The 17,037-nt window shown below is 45.3% G+C and overlaps 1 protein-coding gene across 1 annotated transcript in view; it reads right to left on the bottom strand.

Annotated features, from left to right (window-relative positions):
* Positions 1 to 17,037, bottom strand: part of LOC126484169 (COBW domain-containing protein 1-like) — a 519,558-nt gene that overhangs the window by 96,395 nt on the left and 406,126 nt on the right. Inside the window, exon 11 of the mRNA XM_050107575.1 lies at positions 12,530 to 12,646. Within this exon, the coding sequence (XP_049963532.1) occupies positions 12,530 to 12,646 (117 nt within the window). The remainder of the gene's footprint in view (positions 1 to 12,529; positions 12,647 to 17,037) is intronic.

Here is a 17,037-nt window from a genome sequence, read left to right as displayed (position 1 = left end):
CCTTCCGACAATCATATCTTTTTCGATGTCTTCACATTTTTCCTGCAGCCATTTCGTCTTAGCTTCCCTGCACTTCCTATTTATTTATTTCCTCAGCGACTTGTATTTCTGTATTCCTGATTTTCCCGGAACATGTTTGTACTTCCTCCTTTCATCAATGAACTGAAGTATTTCTTCTGTTACCCATGGTTTCTTCGCAGCTACCTTCTTTGTACCTATGTTTTCCTTCCCAACTTCTGTGATGGCCCTTTTTAGAGATGTCCATTCCTCTTCAACTGTACTGCCTACTGCGCTATTCCTTATTGCTGTATCTATAGCGTTAGAGAACTTCAAACGTATCTCGTCATTCCTTAGTACTTCCGTATCCCACTTCTTTGCGTATTGATTCTTCCTAACTAATGTCTTGAACTTCAGCCTACTCTTCATCACTACTGTATTGTGATCTGAGTCTATATCTGCTCCTGGGTACGCCTTACAATCCAGTATCTGATTTCGGAATCTCTGTCTGACCATGATGTAATCTAATTGAAATCTTCCCGTATCTCCCGGCCTTTTCCAAGTATACCCCTCCTCTTGTGATTCTTGAACAGGGTATTCGCTATTACTAGCTGAAACTTGTTACAGAACTCAGTCTTTCTCCTCTTTCATTCCTTGTCCCAAGCCCATATTCTCCTGCAACCTTTTCTTCTACTCCTTCCCCTACAACTGCATTCCAGTCGCCCATGACTATTAGATTTTCATCCCCCTTTACATACTGCATTACCCTTTCAATATCCTCATACACTTTCTCTATCTGTTCATCTTCAGCTTGCGACGTCGGCATGTATACCTGAATTGTCGTTGTCGGTGTTGGTCTGCTGTCGATTCTGATTAGAACAACCCCGTCACTGAACTGTTCACAGTAACACACCCTCTGCCTTACCTTCCTATTCATAACGAATCCTACACCTGTTATACCATTTTCTGCTGCTGTTGATATTACCCGATACTCATCGGACCAGAAATCCTTGTCTTCCTTCCACTTCACTTCACTGACCCCTACTATATCTAGATTGAGCCTTTGCATTTCCCTTTTTAGATTTTCTAGTTTCCCTACCACGTTTAAGCTTCTGACATTCCACGCCCCGACTCGTAGAACGTTATCCTTTCGTTGATTATTCAATCTTTTTGTCATGGTAACCTCCCCCTTGGCAGCCCCCTCCCGGAAATCCGAATGGGGGACTATTCCGGAATCTTTTGCCAATGGAGAGATCATCATGACACTTCTTCAATTACAGGCCACATGTCCTGTGGATGCACGTTACGTGTCTTTAATGCAGTTGTTTCCATTGCCTTCTGCATCATCATGTCGTTGATCATTGCTGATTCTTCCGCCTTTAGGGGCAATTTCCCACCCCTAGGACAAGAGAGTGCCCTGAACGTCTATCCGCTCCTCCGCCCTCTTTGACAAGGCCGTTGGCGGAATGAGACTGACTTCTTATGCCGGAAGTCTTCGGCCGCCAATGCTGATTATTTATTAAAATTTAGGCAGTGGCGGGGATCGAACCCGGGACCGAAGACGTTTTTGATTATGAATCAAAGACGCTACCCCTAGACCACGGGTATATTACAATCGATTTAGGGACATTTTTTTTAAATGTTACAATCGATTTAGGGACATTAATTTTTTTCGTAATATTTTCAACTAGTCGCAAAGCTTGATTTCGGCTGAAAATTTCTTTTAAAACCAAGTCGTTTGATTCGTTTTTTATTGTTTTCGATAAAACTGGTTGGACTCTTTTTTTACAACGAGTTTTTTGTGTACAACTTCGGTCGTCGTCGTTAGAAGAGTGATAGGTCTCGTATGTCCGTCGAGACTAGATGTTTCAGAATGTGCCTGCTGCGCTCCTATTATTCTCAGAACAGAGTTAAAGGAACGAACTGGGCTGGCAGGGGGGACGCGACTGTGCCTGTGAAGACGTCACACGCGGCCCTCAATGGGGACGACAGCGAGCGACGAGTCCCGCAGACATCTGGCGGCGACGGGGTGCCGGCTCGGTGCTTGGGCGAGATGCGGTAACCAGGCCGCCCGTGGCTCCGCGAAAGGGGCCCGGCCACAATGGGCGACGGGGATAAGCCGGCCGGCGTGGTGCAGCACAGCGCCGCGAGCGGCCGAGATGTAAACGAATTTAGGAATCAGGGGCGGCGCCAGGTGCGCGCAGAATGGGCTGGCCGTGCTTGCTGACAACTCGCCCGCAGACGCGAGCGTTCAGTTTTTGTAATCCTATTAGCGAGCGATACGGCCGTTGCCCATTCGCGGCAAATCGAGCGCGAGCTTAGAGTAACAGTCGGCATCCGGCAACGATCGTTACATAAAAGACCGTGCCGGATCTTTTGTCGGTGCGTTTAAACATTTATTGGACGTCAGGGAGGGGCCGCTGGTGCTCGCTGCGAAGCATCAAAATAAACACATTCTCTGCGAATGGTGGGCCAACGAGGATGGGGCACTCGGCGTCGTAAAGGCAGTTTCTTTTCTTCCCGTCTTCATCCGCTTTGACGACTCCAGCCTATATTAGCTCTGACAGTTATTATTTACCTTACATACAGCTACAGACACAACGAAATACTTATCTTTCATTACCAAACCTTTCATTCAAATAAAATACACATGTTCCAACACAAACGCATCCGCCAATACTGCGGATCTGTTTCCCCACACAGCACCTTAATACGGTTTCCAGTCAGGACGTCTATGCTGTTCTCGGTAACTGCAATTACCATACTCACTTTTCTTTTTACGGCAAAGCGAAGTTATTCAACAACATGCTCATCGTAGTATGATGCAAATTCAACGTCAACATTCGACGATTGGCTTTTAGGAGGCAAGGAAGGCTTTTCTCAACCCGCCAGGGTAGCCGAGAGCTCTAACGCGCTGCTTCCTGGACTCAGGTAGGCGTGCCGGCCCCGGACCGAATCCGCCCGTTGGACTAACGACGAGGGCCAGACTGCCGGCCAGCCTGGATGTGGTTTTAGGCGGTTTTCCACATCCCGGTAGGTGAACACTGGGCTGGTCCCCACAATCCAACTCAGTTACTCGACTCGCAGATATTTGAAAAACATTCGCACTATTCCATGGCTTACACTAGACACAGACAACTAAGGTACACTGATCCCATCCCCCAGGGGTAAGGAGTGGCGACAGGAAGGGCATCTGGCCATCCCTTAAAATTAACATACCACATCCGTTTAAACATAACAGCAGACCCCACAAGTCAGGATTAATGCTTGGAAAGAGAGAGAGAGAGAGAGAGAGAGAGAGAGAAGTGCTTTTCTCAGCAGTTATACTTAAATATACAGAGGTGATAAAAGTCATGGGACATCTCCAAATATTGTGTCACATCAGCTTTTGCCCAGCGTAGTGCAGCAATTCGAAGTGGTGGCATGGACTCAACAAACCGCTGGAGGTCATCTGAAATGCTACCTCTATAGCCGTCGATAACTGCGAGAGCGTCGGCGGTGCAGGATTTTGTGCACGAACTGACCTCTTGATTAAGTCCTATAAGTGTTCGATGAGATTCATGTCGGGTGATCTGGGTGGCCAAATCATTCGCGCGTAATTTCCAGAATGTTCTTCAAACGAATCGCATACAACTGTGACTTGTTTGGGACCATGAAGTCCATGAATGGCTGCAGATGGTCTCCATGCAGCCAATCATAACCATTTCCAGTCAATGATTAGTTCTTCTGGAACATATGGCAAAGTCCATTCCATGCAAACAGAGGCCACATCATTATGGAGCCACCACCAGCTTTCACAGCGCCTTGTTGAGAAACTGGGTACATGGCTTCCTGGGCTCTGTGTCACACTCAAACCCTACCACCAAGACTTATCAACTGAAATAAGGACTCATCTGACCAGGCCACGGTTTTCGAGTCGTCTAGGGTCAAACCGATGTGGTACGAGCCCAGGAGATGCTTTGCAGACGATTTCGCGCTGTCAGCAGAGGCACTCACGTTGGTCGTCTGCACTATTAACGCCAAATTTCGATGCACTGTCCTAATGAATACGTTCGTCGTACATCCACATTGATTTCTGCGGTTATTTCACGTAGAGTTACTTGTCTGTTAGCACTGACAACTATACGCAAACGCCGCTGCTCTCGGTCGTTAAGTGAATGCCAGCGGCCACTGCGTTGTTCGTGGTGACAGGTAATGCCTGAAATTTGGTATTCTTGGGACACTCTTGACACTGTCAATCTCGGAATAGTGAATTCACTGGAGATTTCCGTGATGGAATGTCGCATGCGTCTAGCGCCACCTAGCATTCCGCACTGAAAGTCTGTTAATTCCAGTCGTGCGGCCATAATCAAGCCGGAAACCTTTTAACATGAACCACCTGCGTACAAATGTCAGCTTCAACAACGTGCAGCCCTTTAATACCTTGTGTACGTGATACTACCAACATCTGCATATGTGCATATCGCTATCCCATAAATTTTGCCACCTCGGTGCATAATTCGAACGATTTCCTCGAGAGAACTTTGATTGTTACTGTGCCAAATTAAAACCATTGTTACGAAATATCTCACTCTCCCACTGTCCACTATTCAAATTCATCACAACATTAAAATGAACGAATACAGGAGTAATATCGCCTTCAATGTAATATGTTATTTATGTCATTATGTTGCAGATGTTGATCTATTGTCCTCTCGCATCGCACACCGGCAGCAGATCGTCAAATTTACATACAGCACGAGGAGTAATCATAACGTTTCAACTATGACCTTTTTGTTTGTTTGCAGAGACATACCCACAGTCCTGGTACACTTGCTTTACCCACGTCACAGAATCGTAGCCCGCCGCTAGAAGAGCCAAAATAAAATGGCGTAGCGCATCAATAAAGTTGGGTATCGTGCGATAGTAGTTTACGCCGGCAGCGGAATGGTTGCAGCTGTGTCAGTCCGCCATGATACCACGCAGAAGAACAGCGATCCCAATATTCTGCTTATTCGGAAACTAATGCAGTTACAAGAATAATTTCTGCCACCAACAGGACAGAAATAGTCCTGCTTCTTGTGGCTTCATCCGAAGATCGAGGCACCATGACAAAGTTGCTACCTCACCATGGAACTAATAGAAAGCACAGTGGCTGCCAAGCACAGTGGCTGCCAGACGCAGCGATGAATGGCAGAGGTCGGCGTAGACACGCTCTGAAAAGTTACCATACGCCGCTACTACTAAAGACTGCGCTCCGCACATGCAGCGACTCAAAAGCACCTCGATGTCGACATGAGTTTGTAATGGGTCTGCAGCGAATCACTTCGTGTGTAGTTAAATAGCACTCCGCAGATGACGCAACTGCAGAGTGACTCCGTCAATCGCTTGCAATGTGTTGCCCATCAGTTGCCAGTGACGGCGCCCGCGCTGCCAAGCGAACTGAGTTGCGTCCTCCAACACAGCTCTGTATCGGTTAATTTGAAGATGAAAGAGCAGGTTGTGAACATTAGCTTAGCTTTGCAAATTAACTCGAAAAACATCCCATTTTATACAACTACAAGCTCCTGGGCTACTGTAGAATACATTTGACAAAAAAATGGAGGTGCGAAGACGGAAAAGGATTTTATATGACATACAAAGTATACTGTACCTTTCTTTCTCATCAGTCTTCTGATTGGTTTGATGCGGCCCGCCACGAATTTCTCTCCTCTGCTAACCTCTACAGCTCAGAGCAGCGATTTCAACTGACGTCTTCTCTTATTTACTGGATGTATTCCAATCTCTGTCTTCATTTACAGTTTTAAACGCGATAGTTCCTTCTGTACCATGTAATTTACTCCGTGATGTCTTAACAGTGTCCTATCATCCTGCCACTTCTTCTTGTCAGTGTTTTACATGCATTCCTTTCCTCGCCGATTCTGCGGAGAACCTCCTCATCCCTTACGTCATCAGTCCACCTAATTTTCAACATTCTTCTGTAGCACCACGTCTCAAATGCTTCGATTCTTTTTTGTTCCTGTTTTCCCAGAATGCATGTTTTACTACCATACAATGCCGTGCTCCTAACGTAGATTCTCATAAAATTCTCCCTCAAATTAAGGCCTATGTTTGATATCGGTAGACTTCTCTTGGTAAGGAGAGGTACAGTACATACACTGTTTAAAATAAAATTACCGTAATGTCAATGGAAGCAAATGTATAAGAAATCACAAATAATTTTGTGTGACTATCAGCCTTTGTCATTCTGTCAAATTAAATTGTCAAGTGGAACCGAACAGTGAGAGGTCACAAATCTCCAGTACGTCTAACTACAATGGTGTTCAAAGACAAACTACTTAACAAGCATAACAACCATCACATTTCCATGTACCGGTATATAAATTTCAAGATATTTTGGTTGTCAAAATAAAAGTAACGATGTGTTATGGTGGAAGAATTCAACTGCGCCAAATCACTGTATCACTGTTTAGCCGTTCCACAAAGACGTATGAATTTCGAATGTGTCTGTTACAGCTCCTTGCCTCATACATATAGCTTGCATCTACAACAAATATACATTTACATCTACATGGATACCCTGCAAATCACTCGTAAGTGCTTAGCAGAGGGTTCATCGAATCACCTTCGCAAGAATTCTCTATTACCATATTCCACTCCCGAACAGGGAGCGGAAACAACTAACATCTGCATCTTTCCATGCGAGCTCTAATTTTCCTTATTTTATAATGGCGATCGTTTCTCCCTATGTATCTCGGCGTCAACAAAAAATTTTCGCATTCGGAGGAGAAAGTTGGCGATTGAATTTTCTTGAGAAGATCCCGTCGCAACGAGAAACGCCTTTGTTCACTCCAAATTCTGTATCATATCCGTCAGACTCTCTTTCCTATTTTTCGATAATGCAAAACATGCTACCCTTTTTTGCGCTTTCCCGATGTACTTCGTTAATCCTATCTGGTAAGGATCCCATACAGCACAGCAGTACTCCGAAAGAGGATGGACACGTGTAATGTAGGCAGTCTGCTTAGTAGATCTGTAGCACCTTATAAGTACTCCGTGAATAAAACGGTTTCCTTGGTTCGCCTATCCCACAACATTTTCTATGCGTTCTTTGCAATTCAAGTTGTTCGTAACTGTAATTCCTAGGTATGCATATGAATTTACGGCCTTTAGAATTGGTTGATTTATCGTGTAATCTATGTTTAACAGATTCATTTTAGCACTCATGTGGACGACCTCACACTTTTCATTATTTAGTGTCGACTACCAATTCAGATATCTTTTCTAAATCGTTTACAGTTTGTTCTGATTTTCTGATGACTTTACTAAGCAGTAAACGACAACGTCATATCCAAACAACCTAAAACTGCTGCTCGGATTGTCTCCTAAACTGTTTATATTGATAAGGAACAGCAGAGGGCCTACAACATTACTTTGGGGAACGCCAGAAATCATTTCTGTTTTACTCCATGACTTTCCGTCAGTTACTACGAACTATAACCTCTCTGACAGAAATTCACGAATCCCGTCGCATAACTAACACGATATTCCATGAACACGCAATTTGATTACAAGCCGCTTGTTAGGTACGGTGTCGAACGCTTTCTGGCAATCTCGAAATATGGAATCTGTCTGAAATCCCTAGTCGATAACACTCAATATTTCGTGCGAGTAAAGAGTTAGTTGCGTTCCACAAGAACGGTGTTTTCTAGATCCGTGCTGACTGTGTGTTAGTAGGCCGTTCTCTTCGAGGTAATTCATAATATTTCAACACAATATATGTTCCAAAATCCTGCTGAATATCGACGTTAATGATATTGGTCTATAATTTCGTGGATTGCTCCTGTTGCCTTTCTTGAATATTGGTGTGACCTGTGCAACTTTCCGGTCTTTGGGCAAGAATCTTTCGTTGCGCGAGCGGTTCTGTATGACTGTTAATACCTAACTGGTATACCGTCTGTACCGGAAGACTTGCTTTTATTAAGTGATTTAAGTTGATTCACTCCTCGGAGGGTATGTACTTCTAAGTTATTCATGTTGGCAGCTGTTCTTGATTAGAATTCTGGAATATTTACTTCCTCTTCTCTGATGAAGGAATTTCTGAAAGGCTGTGTTTAATAACCTTCCTCTAGCAGCACTATCATCGATAGCATTTCCATGCCATCGCACGAAGAAGGCATTGTCGTGTCTTCACGCTAGCATACTTTACTTACGACCAGAATCTCTTTGGATTTTTTGCCAGGTTTCGAGACAAGGCTTCGTTGTGGAAAGTATTACAAGTATCTCGCAATTTCGAGCTTCTGTAAAAGATCGCCAATTTTGGGAATTTTGCGTTCGTTTAAATTTTGCATGATTTTTTCATTGTCTTTGCAACAATGTTCTGACCTGTTTTGTGTACGATGCGGGATCAGCCCCCGTCGTTTAATAATTTATTTGATATAAATCTGCCGGCCGAACTGGCCAAGCGGTTCTAGGCGCTACAGTCTGGAACCGAGCGACCACTACGGTCGCAGGTTCGAATCCTGCCTCGGGCATGGATGTGTGTGATGTCCTTAGGTTAGTTAGGTTTAAGCAGTTCTAAGTTCTAGGGGACTGATGACCTCAGAAGTTAAGTCCCATGGTGCTCAGAGCCATTTGAACCATTTGATATAAATCTCTCAACTGCTGTCGATACTATTACTTTGAATTCAAGCGACATCTAATCTATACTTACAATACTAATTTAAAAGGAGTGAAGATTGTCTCTCAGGAAGGCGTCAACTGAATTTTTATCTGCTTTTTTGAGTAAATATATTTTTCGTTTATTTTTGGAGGATTTGGGAGTTACTGTATTCAGTCTCGCTACGACAACCCTGTGTTCATTAATCCCTTTATCCGTTTTGATGCTCTTTGTTAGCTCAGGATTATTTGTAGCTAAGAGGTGAAGTATGTTTTCCAAACCGTTTAATATTCGCATGGGTTCATGAACTAAACTGCTCGAAATAATTTTCGGAGAATGCGTGTAGCGCAATTTTGGTAGATGTTTAATGCGTACCTCCGGATTTAAACATGTATTTTCACCAATATATCGAAATTAAATTTAAGTCACCTACAACTACAATTGTATGAGTCGGGTACGTGTTTGAAATCAGACTCAAGTTTTCTTTGAACCTTCCAGCAATTGTATCCTCTGAGTTGGGGAGTCGGTAAAAGGTCCCAATTATTATTTTATTCCGGTTGCCAAGAATGACCTCTCTCCATACTAACTCAAAGGAATTACTTATTTATATTTCTTCATACGATAAACTACGTTTAACAGCAACAAACACACCATCGCCTACTGTATTAGGCCTATTCTTACTGAACGCCGTTGGGTCATTCACAGAAAATTTCGGCTGTACTTATGTCCGGCTTTAGCCATCTTTCGGTATTTATAATGATTTGAGCGTCAGGGCTTTCTATTAGCGCTGCAGTTTATATTTATTTCGGTGTACGGATGATCCAGAATTTTCTTCTTCTTATCCGTGTGTAGTAATAATAGAGAATCACACACTCCGCTGAGTTTGAATCTGTGCTCGACCTGCCGAGTGTAACCATAAGATGTTAGAGGACAACAATACTCTGTCTCCTGTACGCTCGCACATGGCAACTGCAATTGCTCATTTCTGTATCGCTCCCTGTGTGAAACTATAGGCAGCCAGTTGCCGACGTAGATCGCCGCCCGTCGCTTTCGTCTTCAGTCACTCCGTGTGCGGACGGCCTTACAACAGAAGGGAGTGCCGCTCACCCTACTCTGCAATCATCGCCGAAGACGGCAGCATCGTCTTATTAAAGAGCCAGCAGCGCGAGAGCTGTATTAAAATTTGGAAATTTGTGGTAAGATCTTATGGGACCAAACTGCTGAGGTCATCAGTCCCGAAGCTTACGCACTACTTAATCTATCTTAAACTAACTTACGCTAAGCACGACACACATACCCATGTCCGAGGGAAGACTCTAACCTCCGACGGGGGGGAGCCGCGCGAACCGTTACAGTGTGCCATAGACCACGCGGCTACCCCGCGCGGCAGTTGTATTACACAGAGCTAAGTAACCAAGTTTATAGTCAGTCGAACATTGACAGAAGAGGCTATTATTCTGTACTATATCAAGTGATACGTTACTGTTCAGTGACATTTACAGATATACACAGACTGTCCTGTGGACATGGACTGTTTAAAATTAAGTATTTCATCCTGTTGAAATTATAATAAAGTGATAGAATACATTGTGCGTGTGTTGTATCCACTCGGCCTCCTCCAGAAGCCAATATAAGAACCCACCACAGCGCAGACGAGTGTTTCTTCGGCCAGCACAACACTGCTCATGTATGAACTCACGGACGGGAGTCGTCACTGGCACTGAAGCGAAGTTCTCATCACATATTGTAGCGGATAAAAGATAGTCGCAAGTGCCAATACCAACCATCCTATAACCCCAATCCTGAATTAATACTTTTGACGGGCAGCGCTCTTTCTGATTGAGGCATTCGTGAACGTATCGCGAACTGCCTTCAACCTTACACTTACCTCTAGCTCCTTTCCGTGTAGGGCAGGTGTGCAGTTCCAGGTCCCACAATGGCTGAAAATTTTAGGGTATCACAAATGAACAATGTAACATTTACTATTTCTACGACTTTCCACGATCGCTGCGCTTCCTTGTTCTGACTGTCCTGTAGTTGGAAACCATTTGGCTTCTAGTATTTTGTCAGACACCTGTCAACCTAAAGACTGTAGCAGCCGTCATATAGTGACTGTCGTATTGGGATGTAGGTATGCGTATTTATTACAAAATGCTGAATCGCAGGCGCTACCTATAACGTCTCTGGAACAAAAAGTCACAGTATATGGCGAATAATGTGTACTTTCCATTATTTTAGATATCTGGAATGAAGCACAAAGCGTATGTGTAGTGCCACCACTGCATGGTGCATGTAAACGCCCGCCACATCGCTCCTTCGTCGGCGGCAGTCTTTGGGGTGGACAGAGTTTTTTTTTCCCTTACAACCTCTTCCCTTAGCGATCAGTAAAAGCTGAACAAGAAGTGCTACACTGAGGAATAAAAATATTTCACAAAAGACCACAGCGTATACACTACCAAATAAACATCCCTACTGGTCGGAAAGAACATTATGACCACCGACCTATTATCAATGTCAACCAGTCCCGGCGATAGCAGCGTCACCTGACGAGGAATGGTTGCTAGTCAGACACACGCACGGTGCACGTATTATCAGTGAGCGTGCAGTCCATGTGTAGAATGGGGACGGCAAGCTATCTATCTGGGTTTGACCGAGGGCAGATTGTAATGGCCTAGACCCTATAGGCTCGGCGCGAGCATTTCGGAAACTGCATACTTGTCGGGTGTTCGAGAAGTGCTGTGGTAAATGTCTTCAAGACGTAGCGAAACCAAGATGAAACCACGTCCAGACGTTGTGGGGTTGGGCGGCCACGCCTCATTACAGATGTTGGACGTCGTAGGCTGGGCAGACTGGTAAAACAGGACAGGCCGCCAACTGTTGCGGAACTAACACCAGACTTTAATGCTGGACAGATTGCAACTGTGTTTGAATACACAGTACAGCGAACACTCCTAACGATGGATCTCCGCAGCCGACGACTCATGCTTGTGCCAATCACGACATCAGCAACAACTGAGAATGGCACGTGACCATCGGTACTGGACGTTGGCGCAGTGGCACAGCGTTGCATCCCACTACAGACCTCATCATGCCGATGGGAGGGCGCGAATCCGTCGTCTTCCAGGCGGGCAGCTCCTTGACACCTGTACTGTGGGACGGAGACAAGTTGGCGGCGGCTCCTGCATGCTCTGTGGAACATCCATGTGGGCATCTTTGGGTACAATGGAGCTCGTGCAAGGCGCTACGACGCCTAAGAGTATCGTACACTGATTGCAGAACACATACACCCCTTCATGACGATCATGTTTCCCGACGGCAGTGACAGTTATCAAGACGATAATGCGCCATGTCACAAGGACAAGAGTGTGTTGGCTCGAGGAACACAGTGGCGAGTTCCAATGCATGTGCAAGCCACCCAGCTCGCCAGATCTGAACCCGACCGAATACATCTGGGGTGTAATGGAACGTGTCGTCACTCATCGCCCCCTTCTCCAGAATTTACGAGATTTAGGTGACTTGAGTGTGCAGATGTGGTGTCAACTCCCTCCAGCGACCTACCAAGACCTCATTGCTTCCACGCCACGACGTGACGCCCCTGTTATCCGTGACAAAGGAGGGCATACTGGCTATAAGGTAGTTGGTCATAATGTTCTGGCTGATCAGTGTGTATGTTTCTCAGCGCTTAGCGTCTGTTGTGTTTGGGTATTCTGGAAACTATGTGAAATCACGAAACCTACATAGGTTTGACAAATAGTAGGCGATAGGCGTTTTAAAGACAAATTGCAGCTGTAGTGGAGGAAACGACAGGAGACGAAAGATCTTCCTGCTGCCTGTAGTGGTATTTAGGTTGTCTCTCATTCTTGTAAGGAGGGTCTTCGAGGACTGGGTGCTTACCTTCATTCTGATGATGTCTGCACCAGTAGCCTTCTCCCACAGAAGAGCTTGTACGAACGCATCCAGCGCAGAACGTTCCAAGGTAATGGGGAACTCCAGCGTCAAGGTACGGACAGACTGCAAGCAAATTAAACTTGTGTAATCACTTGTTGCATCTTTCCATAATTACATTCTTGTATAAGAAGGGATCTTTCTATATTAGTGTTCTTAAATTAGGTAAAGCGGAAATAAGTTGCTGTTTTCATTACACAAATGTCTACGTCCTCGATGAAAGTATGACAAGCGGCACCGTTGTTTGTGGTTTAGCTTTAAACAAACGCTTCCTCCATCTACTACCAAACCCTCTTAATACAACAATGGAACCAGTCTGTGTTGTAGTCGTTGTTTCATAAGCAATGGCTGTTCATCTAAAGTGGAGATTCACGGGTGAATCTGTTTGGAGCTATCGTTCAAGATAAGGTTGTGTAATTTTTCTTTGAATCATACACTCCTGGAAATTGAAATAAGAACACCGTGAATTCATTGTCCCAGGAAGGGGAAACTTAATTGACACATTCCTGGGGTCAGATACATCACATGATCACACTGACAGAACCACAGGTACATAGACACAGGCAACAGAGCATGCACAATGTCGGCACTAGTACAGTGTATATCCACCTTTCGCAGCAATGCAGGCTGCTATTCTCCCATGGAGACGATCGTAGAGATGCTGGATGTAGTCCTGTGGAACGGCTTGCCATGCCATTTCCACCTGGCGCCTCAGTTGGACCAGCGTTCGTGCTGGACGTGCAGACCGCGTGAGACGACGCTTCATCCAGTCCCAAACATGCTCAATGGGAGACAGATCCGGAGATCTTGCTGGCCAGGGTAGTTGACTTACACCTTCTAGAGCACGTTGGGTGGCACGGGATACATGCGGACGTGCATTGTCCTGTTGGAACAGCAAGTTCCCTTGCCGGTCTAGGAATGGTAGAACGATGGGTTCGATGACGGTTTGGATGTACCGTGCACTATTCAGTGTCCCCTCGACGATCACCAGTGGTGTACGGCCAGTTTAGGAGATCGCTCCCCACACCATGATGCCGGGTGTTGGCCCTGTGTGCCTCGGTCGTATGCAGTCCTGATTGTGGCGCTCACCTGCACGGCGCCAAACACGCATACGACCATCATTGGCACCAAGGCAGAAGCGACTCTCATCGCTGAAGACGACACGTCTCCATTCGTCCCTCCATTCACGCCTGTCGCGACACCACTGGAGGCGGGCTGCACGACGTTGGAGCGTGAGCGGAAGACGGCCTAACGGTGTGCGGGACCGTAGCCCAGCTTCATGGAGACGGTTGCGAATGGTCCTCGCCGATACCCCAGGAGCAACAGTGTCCCTAATTTGCTGGGAAGTGGCGGTGCGGTCCCCTACGGCACTGCGTAGGATCCTACGGTCTTGGCGTGCATCCGTGCGTCGCTGCGGTCCGGTCCCATGGCGACGGGCACGTGCACCTTCCGCCGACCACTGGCGACAACATCGATGTACTGTGGAGACCTCACGCCCCACGTGTTGAGCAATTCGGCGGTACGTCCACCCGGCCTCCCGCATGCCCACTATACGCCCTCGCTCAAAGTCCGTCAACTGCACATACGGTTCACGTCCACGCTGTCGCGGCATGCTACCAGTGTTAAAGACTGCGATGGAGCTCCGTATGCCACGGCAAACTGGCTGACACTGACGGCGGCGGTGCACAAATGCTGCGCAGCTAGCGCCATTCGACGGCCAACACCGCGGTTCCTGGTGTGTCCGCTGTGCCGTGCGTGTGATCATTGCTTGTACAGCCCTCTCGCAATGTCCGGAGCAAGTATGGTGGGTCTGACACACCGGTGTCAATGTGTTCTTTTTTCCATTTCCAGGAGTGTAGAAATCACCACGGATAGATAACTGGCAAACACGCCAAACATAATGGGAAATTCTTCGATAGGACTACTCAGTATCTCAAAGGACCACACAACACGACCTCTGAGATAGTAATTTAATTGCGTGAATAGCTGTGTCCTCTCCATACAGGCATCTATTAACTACGCTACTACGATTTACTACGACACAACAGTTCACTCTTTCAGTTGCCATAGTCTCAGTGGTGTCATGCTCTTGACATGTTCCTGTTCTGTCCACAGCATGGTGCCTTACACACTGTCTTTACTTCGTACTTATTTTTTTATTTTTTATTTTTGATTCATCAGTCTTCTGACTGGTTTGATGCAGCCCGCCATGAATTCCCCTCCTGTGCCAACTTTTTCATCTCAGGGTACCTATTACAGTTTCCCCTACAGTTTTTACCCTCTACAGCCCTCTCTGGTACCACGGAAGTTATTCCTTGATGTCCTAACAGATGTACTATCATCCTGCCCCTCCTTATTGGCAGTGTTTTCCATGTATTTCTTTCGTCGTCTTCAACATTCTTCTCGGAAACATATCTTAGATTCTCTTCTGTTCCGGTTTCCCCACAGTCCATGTTTCACTACCATGCAATGCTGTACTTCAAACGTACATTCTCCGAAATTTCTTCCTCAAATTAAGGTTTACGTTTGATACTAGTAGACTTCTGTTGGCCATGAATGCCCTCTTTACCTGTGCTTGTTTGCTTTTGATGCCCTCCTTGAGATCATGTAATTCTTCTTCACTTTCACTCAGGGTAGCAATCTCATCAGCGAAGCTTATCATTCACATTCTTTCACCCTGAATTTTAATCTCACTCTTAGACCTTTCTTTTATTTCCTTTATTGCTCCTTCAATGTACAGAGTGAACAGTAGAAGCCAATGAACTACACCCTGTCTTACATCATTTTTAATCCCAGCACTTCGTTCTTAGTCTTCCACTTTTATTGTTTGCTCCTGGCTCTTGTATATACTGTATACTACGCGTCTTTCCCTACATCTTACCCTTATTTTTGTCAGAATTCGAGTATAACCTCCCACTATCCGTGTCCAAAGTACATATGGTATCGATCATTTCCTGTGTCACGTCTCCAGATGTGTTCATTTATCATTTTCTCTGTGTGCTATTATTGGAAGTTGAGCAGTGTCGAACAAATCTCAAGCCATCATCGTAGGAATATCCTATTTTCAAATACGTCACTGCCGACGAAACTGCAACATCCACGAATTCTATATGCAACAATAGGACGTCAGTTTTTCGGCTGACACCAAATGTCTGAGATGCTGAGGAACTGGAAACTGTCACAAATACATCGTACAAGGTTAAAAATTGTAGTTTTGACAAAGGCGCTTAACATGCGCCAGTTTGGACTCATACTTCATTCTGACTGCTCAAATGTGTACTACAAGACTTCTCAAAACAGTACTGTTTTCGTGGAGCACGTAATTATTCGGAGTAATTGAGCGGCGAGCATTATTTGTGAGACTTTAAAAAATAATATTATTTACTACTTTGTACCGAAAGAATACTGGTGATAACTGAAGGTCCATCTGAATCACTTGCAGAATAATGCACCACTCCTGTTGCTTGAAAGACAATATTAACGGCGATTCTGGTCAGGTATTACGTGATTAGTGCGTTAATTCCCATACAACAGAAGTTTTTGATGGCTGAACTCCGCCAGTTGCACCAGATGTGACACACTAGACACTCACTCAGTACTGATCAGATACTGCAGATGTGACACACCACAGACGGATGAGGCCTGATTAGGGTAGATCCCAGATTGGTCTGACAATAGGTCCTAGTGTATTTAACAGCTCGAGTGGGATTTGGGATGTTTGGATAACCGTGCCAGAAAGGTTCAAAGCAATTATTTCGCCTGTGACTGCCCTCGTGGGCAATTAGGTATGTTGCTCCATTAAATGAAAGAGTTCCAGCTGTGTCTACAAACGCGGGGACCCAACTCATAGAACCTTAATGGTGTGCTTCTGGGTGTTCTGCTGAGTTCTTGTTTCCATTTTATGCACAATATTTCTAAAACCGATCCAGCCGTCATCATCACGTGCTGTGACTTTTGCTGTGACGTGTACTCGCCGCCTGGACTTCAACCAAATTGTGAATTATTGTTCATCTCACGCCGACATTTATAGCTTGAGTTCGATTCTCGACGACCGCTACGCCCTTTAATGCTCCTTTGTTTTTCAGAAGCCTTACTGATACTCCCTCAAACGCTCATTTTCTCAGCGATTCTCAGCTCTGGTGTATGTGACAATTGACGAGATCTTAACAAATTGTGTGCCCGACCACAAACTGTGTTTAACTTGAAACCTGTTTATATTACGTTTTCCGAAATATTTATTTCCATAGATTGCTTAATTACGCTGTCCAAGAAGCTTGGCTTTTGCACCACGATACTGATCTCATCGTATCTTCATATATATGCCAAACAGCCCAAAGAATTTTAGACCAATCGCACTACTGGGTTACCTTTACAAATTGCCACAGAGATTGATTTTAAACCGTCTCTTACGTGCTATTCATCTCTTTCTTGTACCTCAGAAAGTTGGGTTCCACCCT

This window comes from Schistocerca serialis, chromosome 6 (assembly GCF_023864345.2).
Source record: "Schistocerca serialis cubense isolate TAMUIC-IGC-003099 chromosome 6, iqSchSeri2.2, whole genome shotgun sequence".
NCBI classification, from domain to species: domain Eukaryota; kingdom Metazoa; phylum Arthropoda; class Insecta; order Orthoptera; family Acrididae; genus Schistocerca; species Schistocerca serialis.
This window is presented reverse-complemented; position numbering and strand designations above follow the sequence as displayed.